This window comes from Acanthochromis polyacanthus, chromosome 13 (assembly GCF_021347895.1).
Source record: "Acanthochromis polyacanthus isolate Apoly-LR-REF ecotype Palm Island chromosome 13, KAUST_Apoly_ChrSc, whole genome shotgun sequence".
NCBI lineage: Eukaryota > Metazoa > Chordata > Actinopteri > Pomacentridae > Acanthochromis > Acanthochromis polyacanthus.
Window position 1 is genome coordinate 33,048,293 of NC_067125.1, and position 13,923 is coordinate 33,062,215.

The 13,923-nt window shown below is 40.6% G+C and overlaps 1 protein-coding gene across 3 annotated transcripts in view; it reads left to right on the forward strand.

The window, feature by feature from the left end:
• Nucleotides 1-13,923, forward strand: part of cadm1b (cell adhesion molecule 1b) — a 163,334-nt gene that overhangs the window by 117,795 nt on the left and 31,616 nt on the right. For all 3 annotated transcript variants that reach the window (XM_022211547.2, XM_022211539.2, XM_022211557.2), the window contains 4 exons: nucleotides 1,089-1,226; nucleotides 8,391-8,549; nucleotides 10,606-10,702; nucleotides 10,992-11,164. In XM_022211547.2, coding sequence (XP_022067239.1) covers nucleotides 1,089-1,226; nucleotides 8,391-8,549; nucleotides 10,606-10,702; nucleotides 10,992-11,164 — 567 coding nt within the window. The remainder of the gene's footprint in view (nucleotides 1-1,088; nucleotides 1,227-8,390; nucleotides 8,550-10,605; nucleotides 10,703-10,991; nucleotides 11,165-13,923) is intronic.

Here is a 13,923-nt window from a genome sequence, read left to right on the forward strand (position 1 = left end):
TCTGCATTAGCATTCAGCAAAAATGCAAATGTTCAGGCATCAGCCAGAAACCCCTGTTTATTGCATTTACAAGCATGTCTTCCAACCACAGAAGGGACAGACCGATATCTGGCATTTTTCTGATTATTTGCGTCATTATTTTCGTTGACTGATTATTGATAAATTAAACGTGCTACTGCAGAAGGAAATTAGCTACTCTCACAGTGGCTAAGGCTATGCTAACGGCAAGCTGCTATGTTGGAAGGCAGCCACAGATTAACCTGAAGCAGAATCTGGAAAGCTGTAATTAATAATGGTTTAAGATCTGGACCTTCGTGGGCAATAAAAGTGATAGAACAGTGACAGATTAAGAAAATAGTGAATAACAGCACACGCAATTGCAGGAGACACACTGATCAGTCTTAGCCAATCTCACATAAATGGAGGAGTGTCCTAATTTTATCACTCCTATTTCAATTTTACTTATTAATTTATAGCCATCCTTAATAATGAAGAAGCCTAGTTATGAATTTGTGCTACCACATGCTATGAAAACATTACATTTAATGCATATCGGTTCCAAATATTTGTTTTCAGTCGTTTTTGATTATCAACAATCGGCCCTGAAAAAGAAAATCAGTCGATCCCTAAACCACAGTAACTCTAGATGTATTTAGAGCATCTAGCAGGTAGCAGCTGACAAATGGAAAGACAGAAAATGGAGCAACAGGCAGCAGGAGGGCTGCAGGCCTTATTTTTATTTCACGAAACAGACGCAGTTCAACCAGATAGCTCAAGAAACAATCATCTTATGTGTGTGTTAAGTTAGTCTCATGGCATGACTTTACCTTACAAATGACATAAAATTGGCGGCAATAAGCATGAACAGGTGTCATTCTGATTTTAGTGGCTGACTGAAGTGCAAAAAGGCTACGAAATGACTTTTGTTTTTTTGCTATGTTACATCAGTTGCTGGCATATACAATTCCTGCTGGTGATTACTGAAGTATTTGTAGCATTATTATTTAAGGATGAACATATTTTCTGTGTGTGTGTACATATGTTGTCATGCTGATGTCTTTCTGACCGTTGCCGTTGCTGTGGGTCAGTCCCACCAGGCAGCCCAATCATCGTGAGCCGTGAGGATGTGGTCAGCGAGGGGAACGAGACGGAGCTCACCTGCACAGCCATGGGCAGCAAGCCAGCCGCCTCCATCAGATGGATGAAAGGGGAGGAGGAACTGACAGGTCGGTAGAATAACAGCCTCTCCCAGTTTGCTTCACATGCTCCAGGCCTGTCCACTTCCCTACAAGTCCTGCTCTCTGGAGGTGCTTCCTTTGAGAACACAGTGTAGTTTTACTCTAAAACATTAATGCATGTTGTACTGATTATGTTGACTGACACATGTACGAAGATAATCCTGACTGGTGTACATGGACAGAGGAGTGCAGTCTTTTATTCTGCTTTTTTTTTTTCTACGAGTGTAACCCCCACTGACCTTAACACTGGGCTGCTGGCTCAATTACTGTCTGCATTTTTATTTAATGTTTATTTCAATACAATATAGCAAGTGCTGCATGAAGCACGAACCAGTGCCACATACTACAGCTAATTTCCAATGCTGGCCCCTAGATGGGCCTGTAAAATACATGAAACTCAGTGATCAAATTATAAAACTATCAAACTGTGCATTCACAGCTGCAGGAGCTGCAAATTCAGGCGGCTCATGTTATGTTTCTCATAAATCTCATCAAACATTTGCCTTAAAGGCACTTTCATTCTGTAATTTTCATTTCACAGATGCATGTTTGGATTTAAAATTGCTTAAATATTTACTGTGAGCATTAGGTTACACTGCGACTGCTGATAAGATGTGCTTTTAAAACTATAAATCTTTTGTATATACAACCATCTATACATAGTAAACATGGTTATGAACGCGTAGTCACACATTTTGTCTTCATTTCAGTGCCTTTGGCCAGCTGCAGGCTGTTGCAAGAGGTATATAATCTGGGCTGGTGAAAAATCCTTATTACCTCTCAGTTATGATTAGGGGTCATCAATTATTCATTATATACTTATTGTACAGCAAGGGGGATATTCATTTTAGTCGTATCGTATTTGCTCAGAGTGGATGTCTCTGAGCTTGTTGTCAAATTATATATGTATTAGAATGGAGAGGATTCATTTGGCTTGTTGAGAGATGAAATATTTAGACAAGAGCGAATCTGAAGCTAAATGCCATCTGTGCCTCCAGTGTTCCCTACAGGAGTCGAAGTCAATTTCTGTTTATGAGTTGTCGAGTGTTGTGTAGGGGAGAGAGAGACAACAGGACGGTTAGATCAGCGAAATGCCACTGACATGCTGAGCAGGGCTAATCCATAGTGGCAGTGGATACATAAAGAGTGCAAGAAAGTCACGTCCGCCTATACCCCAGGAAACACAAATCACTTCTCATTATGGACGTGCTAAACAATTCATTAGCTCCTGAACGTATTGAGATTCAAAGGCACACGTCACACTGGTTTTACTGAACCCCTCTGATCATGTTTGTCTTAATGTCTGTGTGCAGGCAAGACGGTCGTAATGGACAAAAAAAAGAAATTTGCTGTCTAATTTAAACACGCGACCAAATTGGACGAATTGGTTTAGCAAGCATTCATCATGCTGGCAGGTATGGGACTGATGGGCTCCGGCCTGCGAGAGACTCAGCACACAAGGTGGCAAAATGCTTGTTAGCATAAATGACAGCTGCAATATTATTTAAATGTAGTGGAGCCCAGTGCTCTGCTGCTGCTGCTGCTGCTGCTGCTGCTGCTGAAGTACAGGAAGAGATTTGTTTCATCAGATAGTTACATTTAATTATATGTTTTTAAAGTCTATTTGTGATCATGTGAAGCTGCAAGCTGGAGACTTTTCAAAAGTTAATGAACATATTTTTTCTTTGTCTTAATTAATTAGACATATTTAATCCATATTTGGTGGATACCTACCAAGAAAAGAAGATTTAAAAAAATAAATAACATTAATAAACAAAATAATGCAGGCACTCAACCATGAAAGCTCCAATTTAAAATTCATGTTTGAGAGATTTGGGATTGTGGCAACAATTCAGTGTCAGAAAATCATTTTGGGAGTCTCTTAGCTGATCAAATAGAAACTACATTTTGTTTCTTTGCTCTTAATTTTAATTTGAAGAGCTTTAGCATATTTTTTGCAGTTGACCTTCAGAAATCATATTTGTGAAAAAATATTCCAAACTCAAGGATTCAAGGAAGTTTCATTCAGTGAAGTAGATTATGGGATGCAGTTAAAAGCTTCATTATAAGTAATAAGTTTTTGCAATATGTAAGTAGATCTGTGAACTCAGGTCAGTGATGTTAAATTTGTTGGGTTTACAATCTTTAATAAATGATCCTATTAATATCTTAAGTAATCAGGTAACTAATACTTTATATATTGTTTATAAGCCAATAAGATTAACTTTCAAGTTGCAGAAAGGCTTGTCTTGTAAGCAAGCTCTTATTCTTATTCATCCTACTTCTGTTCTCTAAGTGTTGGAAGCTTTAGTTGAAGCAAGCAGAATGCAAAATGGAGTCAGTTGATCACAACATCTTGAATCTCATTCTTTAGCCTGTTTGTGTTTACTTTTTAACAGATTGATTCCATCAAGGCCAAATAAACTATTATGAGCTCCTTATTACAATGTGCTCAAGGATGTGCAAATCACAAGAGTGTTTTGATACAGGAGTACTGAGAGGTGCTCTTCTTATGTTTTCCAAACAGATTTATGGATGTTTGCACACAATGACATTGGAGTTAATGATAGCCTTGGAAGGTATAAGTCATGTTGAATCTTAAAATATGTGTCACGTCTCCAAGAAGGAGTACCAATTTTGACAAATTGCGGCAATTGAGGAGCACTTTAATCACCTCTATGAGCCTCGTGTCACAGCAGCTCCAACTGCTCACCACGCTGGTAAACAGGCCAGACCAGAGGCCACTGCAGCAACTAACTTTCCCTTTTATCTCACACAGTCTCTTTAAATCTCTCCTTCTGGGCCACGACACGATTCTAAACAACTCATCTCACACTTTGCAAACCTCTGGTGTAATGGGAGAAATATTGTGGGTGGAGCGAGTTTAAGATCTATATTAGCTTCATTTGAGCCTGCTTTACTCGTGGTAATACCAGAGATCCAGCAGTTTACTGTCTAAGCCGTGTTGAAACAGTTTGATCATCGGCGGCTCGACAGTGTGTTGGCAGGCAGAGGACTCGGGTTAGACACTGACTGAAAGAAAATGTCACCCTGAGAAGAGGCTATGCTTGATTGCACTGGGATTGATCAGTGCTCGATGCTCACAAGAGCGTTTGATTTGACATCTCTGCTGCAACTCTCAAATCTCCTCTGCATTCAGATTCGAGTCCTTCCTTGACCTGATCCACAGTTGTTTTCCTCATCTGGGCCTGGATGACACTGATAATTGACAAGCGTCGGCTGGCCCGTACATCGGTAATGGGTCCGTCTTTATGAGTCTGATCTTCAAAACGTGACTCAGAACTTTCAGAAGTTTTCTCAGTCGGTTCTCATATTAAAATCATTCAGCGAGAAGAATCACGACCAAAAATAATTGATACTAAAAGTCAAATTAAAGACTCTTTTTTCATAACAATGCCAAGACAAGTGCAAGCTGTGCTATTTTCCTGACCTTGAAATGTGCTTTGCTTGTCCCTTTGGTATTTTGCACGGTGCGGAGGTCAAATTAGAGACACAGCATCAGGGGACTTTCTTGTAGATGAGACACTACAAGACAGGATGGTGCTAATTTGTTGGAAACTGTCTCTTTGAAATTGCATAGAGGCTGCTCGTTTTTCTTTTTTCTTTCAAAAAGTTCTCAGTAGAGCCGTCCACAGACTTGCCGCTGGGGGGAGTAAGGTCATGACATGGCACATGAAGCATAACCAAATCTAATTAAATCAAAATCAAATGTGTTTTTTCTTAATTTTTTCCTTGCTTCCTACTACAAGAACAGTCTGTAACTGTACATTACATTAAGTACAGAGGACATGATTGGACTTTCAACAACTCCACAAACAAACTTTAGGAAGTCACTTATGTGCCTTTTCTGCCCTCAGTGTTTACGTGGGTGCGGGCAAAAAACACTTCTTGCAAAGTTGGTCTGTTCCTTGTTGCTGCAGGTCAATAGAACCAGTGTTTTTTCAATGTGATGTAAAATTGTAAAATATAATGTTACCCCTACAAATTTCTGTTGCCCAAATAATTTATTCTGAGCAAGTTGTAAACAAAATCGCTCAAAACTTTCTGGTTTGCGTCAAATGAAAATGTGTTTACGGCCTGGTGTGATTATTTTAAGTGTGATCATCTCCAGACATGCCATTATTTAATACACTAGCCGTTCACATCATTTTTGTTCATACAACTGTTTAGTTAAAACAGTCGGGTAACACTTAATGCATCTGCACTGGGTGTTCTTCTCCATTCTGATGATTGTGATTATCCAGCCCGATCTCACGAGGATTCGTGAAACTGTCACGTAAGTTTTAGTTTCGGTTTCGTGCGCACCAACACGATTTCGTCATGTTTTTCGTGCCGCTCACCACGAAATGCGCACCAATGTATTTTAAACGGCGGACTTTTCGTGCCACTCAGAACGTATTTCAAAAGAATGTGTATATTATATTTTTAATGTAAAACCGTGGCGAATCCAACGCTATATTTTGCATGACATCGTTCCTAAACATAACCCTAACCATAACCATAACCATAACCTAACCATAAGCCGGTGGTACACTTACCAATTTGCATAGGAATTTCAAGAATGTCCGGCGGCCGGCGGCCGCAAACGCGATCACACAAGCAGTATACGCTGATGGACAGCTTAGATCGTCATGAATCCGCCGGTATAAACCACTTTCAGATGTGATTACCACAGCGAAAAACATTTCGTGGTGAGCGGCACGAAAAACATGACGAAATCGTGTTGGTGCGCATGAAACCGAAACTAAAACTTACGTGACAGTTTCACGAATCCCCGTGAGACCGGGTTGGATTATCAGAATGGAGAAGAAAGGTGGTTTAGTGACTTTTACCTGCACATTTGTTGGTGACAGCCGGGCTGGTCTGATTATTTCAAAGCATAGTAAGCTATAGATTATACATGTAATGGTCCAAAGAAGAAAAAAAGCATCCAGTGAGCAGCGCTTCTGTGACCAAAAATGTTTTGGTAATAGCAGACGTCAGAGAACAATGGACAGACTGGTTTGATTTGACACCAAGGCAATGAACCGCTTTACATTACAACCAAAGTTTGCAAAAAAGCATATAAGGACATGCAACATTCCAAACTTTGAATCAGATGGGTTACAGCAGCAGAAGACCACATCAGATGCTCATCATGTCAGCAGGGAAACTGAGACTCGCCAAGATTTTTCCAATGGAAATTTGGAAAGATGTTGCCTGGTCTGATGACTCTAAATGTATGCTGTGAAATTCAGATTTAGGGTTGAAATTTGCTCTAAACAACATAAAAGCATGAATCCATCCTGCCTTGTATCACCATTTCAGACTGCTGGTAGCGTAATGGTGTTTGGTATGTTTTCTTTGTACACTTTTGGCCCCTTAGTAGCATCATTTAAATTGCCACAATCTGAACTCTTTTGCTGACCACATCCAGTCCATTATTATTCTCTCCTAATGGCTACTTTCACCAAGCACCATGTCACAAAGCTCATCATCTCAGACATGACGGCAGATCTTGAAAGTTTTGTTCATGAATCCGCAGCAACTGAACAATACAGTCATGTTAACATGGACCAAGATCTCTGGAAATGAAGAATTAAGGCAGTTTTGAAGATAAAGAGGGGTTGAAATTGATGCTAGCAAGCTGTGGCTAATAACAATTTGTGCATCACAGTTCACCAATCATTTACTGCACAATGCAACATACCTCAAATTTGTACCGTACAGCCTGACTGAGATTGAAAAGGATGGATGATTTTTTTCGGCACATGCAGTGCGATATGCAGTACACCCAGATGATAGTTGATGTTGCACAATCGAAATGCAGCGCCGTGATTCTTATGAGGCAATTAGTATGACTGGCTGAGAGAATAATGACTAATCGGCACATCCTTCCAATTCACACTCCGCTCCGTCCAACTCTTTGGCTCACAGGATGCTGTTTCTGGCAGGTGTACTTGGAAATGCCCTCATTGACCTTACAAATGTGATCTGATGCGCTGCGCTTTTGGTCTAGTGATTGCACTGTGACCACACAGCTCTTATTGTGAAATTTCTGTTGGCAGGAATCAAGTTACTGATGTTCACAGGACTGTAACTAAAAAATGTTTGTGATGAATTATAGCTTGTGGGGCACAAATAAATGCATAACATCAGACATGTATTTTTATAGCTACTGTACAGCATGTGTTCTATGTTCTGTAGTACCTTCAGCCATTTTGAACAACAACATGGAGATAATCACAGTTTCTGAAATGAAAGCCATTTATTTTTTATGCAGTCTCTTCACAGTGTCACACTTTTTTTTTTATCCCTGCTGTTATTATTATTATTATTACTGCTGCTGTTATTACTCACTTACCCTTCTCACATGGCCAGTGTGCTTTTCAAACAGCCTGTTCTCTCACCACAGTTGGCCGAACGGTCAAATTTAATGCCCACAAGTGCACTGACCACTTACTGATCCCAGTACTTTAAATTTTATGTAGGCAGGTCTTGGGTGAGTGGGTGTATGTTGCATGGGGTTAATATCCATCAAGAGGCCACATATGTGTGTGTTGGTGATCATCAACTGCGGAACAACAGTGTTTTGCCCTCCCAGAGTCCAGCCGGGCTCCCTTGTGACAAGGCTGAAATGGAAGTGTGCTGCAGGTCAGTGTGGGGCTGTAATTATTTCCTCACTTCATTAAGTGCGAGTAAACCATCACACTCAGCACTGCGGCTAATGCGATGCCCCTGTGGCATTGTAATGCTCTCTAAATGAATGCCCCTCTGACAGCCTAGGGCCTAGTGGGCAGCAGATTACTGCAGGGTTAGCCCCAACAATGCTCAACCCTCAAGCAGCAGAAGCATTCATTATCGGGGCTTGATATGACCCAGGCGCTCCTCGCTGCTCTCGTCAGAATCGAAGGCCTTGGGCCCGTCTGAATCCTCTAAAGTCTCGTCCGGGTGCCACATCACTGAATCATAAATTAAATGTAAATGCCATCCAAAAGTACTCTGCTTTGACAGGTTATGTGCCTTTAATAGCAATGACTGTTTGCCTCATTATAGCTGCTGCAGCTGGTGCAGTGCAGGATTTGAGGTTTTGTTTTGGAGCTGTTTAGGTAGTAACTGTTTTTCCTGTCGTGCTTGTGATGGTTTTTCTAGGTGAGACAACGGTTGAAGAGATCGATGAGAGGTTGTTTGCTGTCACCAGTCAGGTGAGATTTTCTGTCACCAAAGAGGATGATGGAGTGTCAGTGGACTGCATCATTGACCACCCGGCTGTAAAGGACCTCCTGGCTCAAAGACATTTGGAAGTGCAGTGTGAGTGACCCAGAACTGTACTTTTTCAAGCCCTCAACTAAACCAAGGCCCCATACACAGAGTCTATGTCATGCTTGGTCTATCTGAGGGGCTTTTACATAGTAGGGGGGCCGAGGCATTGGGATTATAAATCTTGCCTTTCAGATTAAACAAACACACTACCTGCTAATTATCACAATTACAAAATAATAGCAAACAGAAATTCTGTAAAAAAAAAAATTGCAGGGAGAATAACAAAAAAACTACACAGACAAACAAGCCACACAGAGACCACTGACAGTCTTTTGAAAGTCACCAGGTACGCATTTATGCCACTTGAAGAGACTCAAAATATACCCCCTAGTCTTAACTATTGTGTCACTGCTGATGACGAAGAACAGAATTTGGATTTATTGATTTTTCAAACCCACTGGGAGACATGTGCAACTGAGACTTACATATGAAATGCTGTTGTTGAGGGGGGGGTTTGGTACAGAATGAAAATCACCTGTGCTAATTTAACCCCTTTGAGGCTTATGCTATTATTTTTCTTACATTTCCAACCCGAAAAACATCCTCAAATTCAATCAATAACAGCACTCAGTTGTAAGGTCAAAATGAGCTACCTTGGGCTCTAAGGATGAGAGATATTGGTGAGAATTTTGAAATAAAATGTTCTTCTTATTGGAAATTATGTTTAAAAAAAACTCCAGCAAAAAAAAATCACCTTTTTACCTCGACCTAATCAGCACTGTGGATTTGAAAGTAAATAACGACCTCACAACACTGAGTCAACTCCACCAAATTGGATGCAGTGGAAATTAAACTCAATAAATGCATTTAATTTTCCTGTTTACTGAATGCGAAACACTCAACAACCTTCAGAAATGGTTGCATTTGATACAGCCAGGGTGGAAGGGGTTAATGCACCAATAAGAGTCAGTGTGATAATGTGTATAGTGCGCAAAAAAATTAATGGGATTTCTGTGTAGGTCCTTGAGCGAATATCATCCTGACCTTAAGAGGTTGTGATTGAATGTTTTCAGTCTCTTGTCTCTGGACCTGATGGAAAATAATCTCACAAAGCAGCCACCTGGAAGGGCCATTGTGAATAAATACACTGGGATCTATCATATCCTATAATGTCACAATAGCCACATTTATCAGAACTACACCAGGAATTTTCTTTTAAAGAGATTTTGAAACTTGAAACACATTGCTTCACTGGCCTCTGTGGCCTAAAATCTCTCATAAACCCAGCATTATATCCGGGTGTGGTCAGGTGTACTTTGCTGCATTTGTGCTAAGCTGTAAATTATCGTCTCACAATACATGACTGCTGCCTAAGTTGTACGCAAGCAGGATTATTAAACCAGGCGTGGCTGCTCTTTAAGATGGCGAAATGTATCTTCAGAACACTCACCTTATCTCCTGACCATCAAATCATGGATGTACTGTATGTTTTTCACCACCTTATCTAAGGATCATGCAGCTGGCATTTAAACTGTAGCGGTGCCGTGGCCCAGGGGATATAGTCACTATAATGGTGAAACAAAATAACCCATTGCACTCAGGTGTCACATAATGTTTAGGTGTGCTTTTAACAGTGCATTGATTGAAGAGCTGAATCAAGCTCCCTTACACTGTTAAACATCAAAGAAAGGTTAAGGTATCCTTTTGTAGTCTGTGTAGAATATTAATTTTTTTCAGGTAGATAGCTGTTTTGTCTGACCTTTCAAGGAAAAAGAGAAAGCTTGACTGGAACCGCTTGACATTTTAGTAATCTTTGGCTAGCATTGATAAGAGAGAGAAAAAAATTGTTCCGCTGTGAGGTACTACGGACTGACTGGATGATGCTGAGCACATAGGATGATCATTTCATCCTCTTCTATCTTTCACTCTTGGCTGTTTTTCTTTCATTTAGAAGACTGTTACTCTCGGCGCCTCACTTTAGAGTGTAATAATGGTTTAACTTTCAGTGTGGCTGCAGGTATGAGTTAAAAAAAAGGCTGTCTTGTTCAAACTTACAACACTACAGTATGGTACTGTAAATACTCTCATCTCTTTTATTTTTCAGATAAACCAGAAGTGAAGATCGTGGTGACATATCCCGAAGGTTTAACCAGAGAAGGTGACAATCTAGATTTGACATGTATCGCTGAAGGAAAACCACAGTGAGTACTCCCACAGATGGATGCACTTCAACACTTGACATTTCTGTTTGGTTTCAGATTTTCCACTGTATATCCCTTTTTTTTCCTGCCAGTCCAAACACCCCCTTAACCTTTGCATTTCATTGTACCATTTAAATGTTACCAGTTGTTAGCATGCTGTATAAAGTACATCATTAGACAGGGCCTGCCAATGGCCCTCCTCAGACGATCTCAGATTTGACCTTTATTTCAGATTTCTAGCGTGGATAGACAGCGCCTGAGTGATGTGTGTGGTATTTGTGCTCTCCAGTCCCCATCAGATCAACTGGATGAGAGTAGAAGAGGATGTGCCGCCTCACGCCGTGGTCACCGGCGCTGATCTCTACATCGAGAACCTCAACAAGTCCTACAACGGCACCTATCGCTGTGTGGCATCTAACACAGTGGGAGAGGCCTACGACGACTACATCCTCTATGTATATGGTAGATATTTACACTTCTTTGCACTCGATTTTAGTTGAATTCTTCCATCACCCTTTTACATCAGAGCATACTTCTATTAATGACTTCTATGGGCTGCTGACAGTGGCTTTGCTAGTTAGGAAAATGTATTGGACTGATATTTTGTGCGACAAACAGAAACTATTTTCAGTTGTATATGGATGTAAGCTATTATCGGGAGGAACAGAGGGGTTTAAAATCACAGAAGGTGGCCGCCGTTGACAAATCCACAAAGCTTCGTATTTATGTTGAAGATCTGAGCTGCCGCTGTGGAAAGTAATGAATAAAGTTGCTGTTGACTTTCGGACTGGCATTTCGCAAAACCCAGCAAGGCAGATTTATGTTTTTGAAGCTTGAGAAGAGTAGAAAATGAATCAGATGGAACTTGTTGTACAAAAACAGCTTGTACCACCATATGCTGTGGTCAGTATACCAAGAAGCCTGCCTACATGCACAGTCACATTGGACGTACTTCCTGTGATTACTTACCCCAAATTCCCTAGTTTTCGACTCAGTTTGTGTAAGTCAAAAATGTGGTTTATGTTACAGTGCCACCCCTTCTCTGCTGCCTCTGCCATTCTGTGGAACTGTTCACTATTTATTTTCAAGTTTTTCCCATGTGTAGATGCTTCTAAGAAAGAACAGCACTGATTCATTCAGCATTACACTCATGTACCGCTATCTGAGTCGTTGTCTTATGGTAGTACCTGCTAATGTATCCTTAAATCATCAGCAGAGATGAGTTCACAAGTTTTTTTATTTATTTTTGAGGCAATTTATTGGAGTTCACGCAGCTTCCTCTGGAGCCACTAAAGCACAAGTTCCTCTACTTATCAATGTGACAACATAACTGTCTGGTACAGTTATTTATCAATTATTTTACATACTGATTGTTGTGCTGTAGACACTTTGGACATCACACTTTGGACATCACTTGTTTTATAGCTGCACCGTTTCTGGGACTTATTCTAGTGATGTGCTGCTTTGTTTGGTACCATATTAAACTACCAGGCATCAAATGGGCGATTCCTGCACTCAAAATTGATTTTTTTTTCTTTACTCACTTTTAAACTATTACCGCATTCCTTCTTTGGGCAGTTTGTGTGTTGTGATTGTGCTCTTTACACTATTGCTTAAGATAAAGATTATGCACACATAGATTGCCACATTCACATCATCAAGTTCACAGCGATACAGTATATTCCTAAGAGCAAAATTACCCTAAATCATCTTGAAACCGTGGACTATATTGGCTATTACTATTCCCTTTTTATGATCAATTGGCTTTGGAGCTGTTGACTTTCATCGAAGTGGGTGGAATTTCAATGTGTCCTGCAGCCGACCAGTAAAGGGCAATAGAGGGACCATCTCTCCCAGGACTTGACTTTAAATGCCACCGACAGTTTGCTGCTCTTGGTTAACCTCTCTTCACAGAGGCCTCATTTTCTTTTTACCTTAACATGACTGTCAGCCATTTCACACTAATTGCCGTTTTTGTGTGTGTGTGTGTGCGCGCGCACTCTCTTTAACACGTCACAATCCACAATAAAACTATAGTGACTAACACAACTATTGCCTTTGCCAGTGAATTTACTTGGATGCAATGGCACATAATCTGAAAAACTTTTTTTTTTTTTTTACCCCTAAACAACTGTTTAAAGGCACCAGGCATCTTTGCACTTGAATCCCTAAGGGGGAACAGCAGGAGGTAACTGTTTGAAGTTTTTAGAGCGCCACGGACTTCATCATTTAGAAATCTTGTAACGTGACGTCAGTGAAGCACACTCTCCTCGGACCTTAATTTCCTATTTTTGGTGGCTGGCACAGTGGATGGGGGATGAGGGCAAAATACATTTTCAGCAGGTGCAGCCATTGTTGGGGAGTTTAGCTTTCTCTCCTTGGAGTGCTTGCTCCCTGCTGTTTAGAAAAAGCATTTTGTATTTCACTCCCAAGTTTCAATTTGTTTCTGCCTGTGTGCCAAAAACATTGTCTGCCAGTGACCAAACCCAAAACCAGGAATGAGGGTGATTCTGATGTTTAGGCTCTCAAACAATATGTGCAAAAATGTATTTCTGCATCCACAGTTGACATATTCAAATGGATTTTTATTTCTTTGCTTCGTACTCTGATGCGGGCTGCTTGTAAGGCTTTGTGTTAAACAAATGTCTGTGTTTGGAGTAGTGATATTCCTGATGTTAAGATTAGGGTTTGCTTGTCCCTATTTTTATTTACATGTAGACATACCTGTCACAAAAATCATGGCAAATCCAAGATGCAGGAACAGAGGCGTAGATCTTAAAAGTCTCCTTCAGTCAAAACTGTGTTTTTCTCTCCCCTTTTTGTCACTTTACTTTGGCTTCACTGTGCAAATTGACAGTAGAGGGATGTTTTCACACTCATTTGCTGAAGTCTCTGAGTTCACCTTAAATCAGAGTTTCAGTAGGCAGTGATCAAAAACTTAAAGTTCAGTGGATGCGCAAGAACAGATTTTTCACTGAAGGAGGAGAAAGTTGAGTACAGAAGTTACAATTTTGAAATGATTTGAAAATCAGTAGAATCTGGGTACCTGTCCAGGGTGTCCCTGCGTTCGTTCGAGTCAGCTGAGATAGGCTCCAGCACCCCGCGACCCCAGTGAGGATAAAGCGGTGTATAGAGAATGGATGGATGGATGAATGTTTGACATCCAGTTTGTGAGGCTTGATTTAGCCAGTAAATAACTTGTCCCAGGCCCATAATGTCCT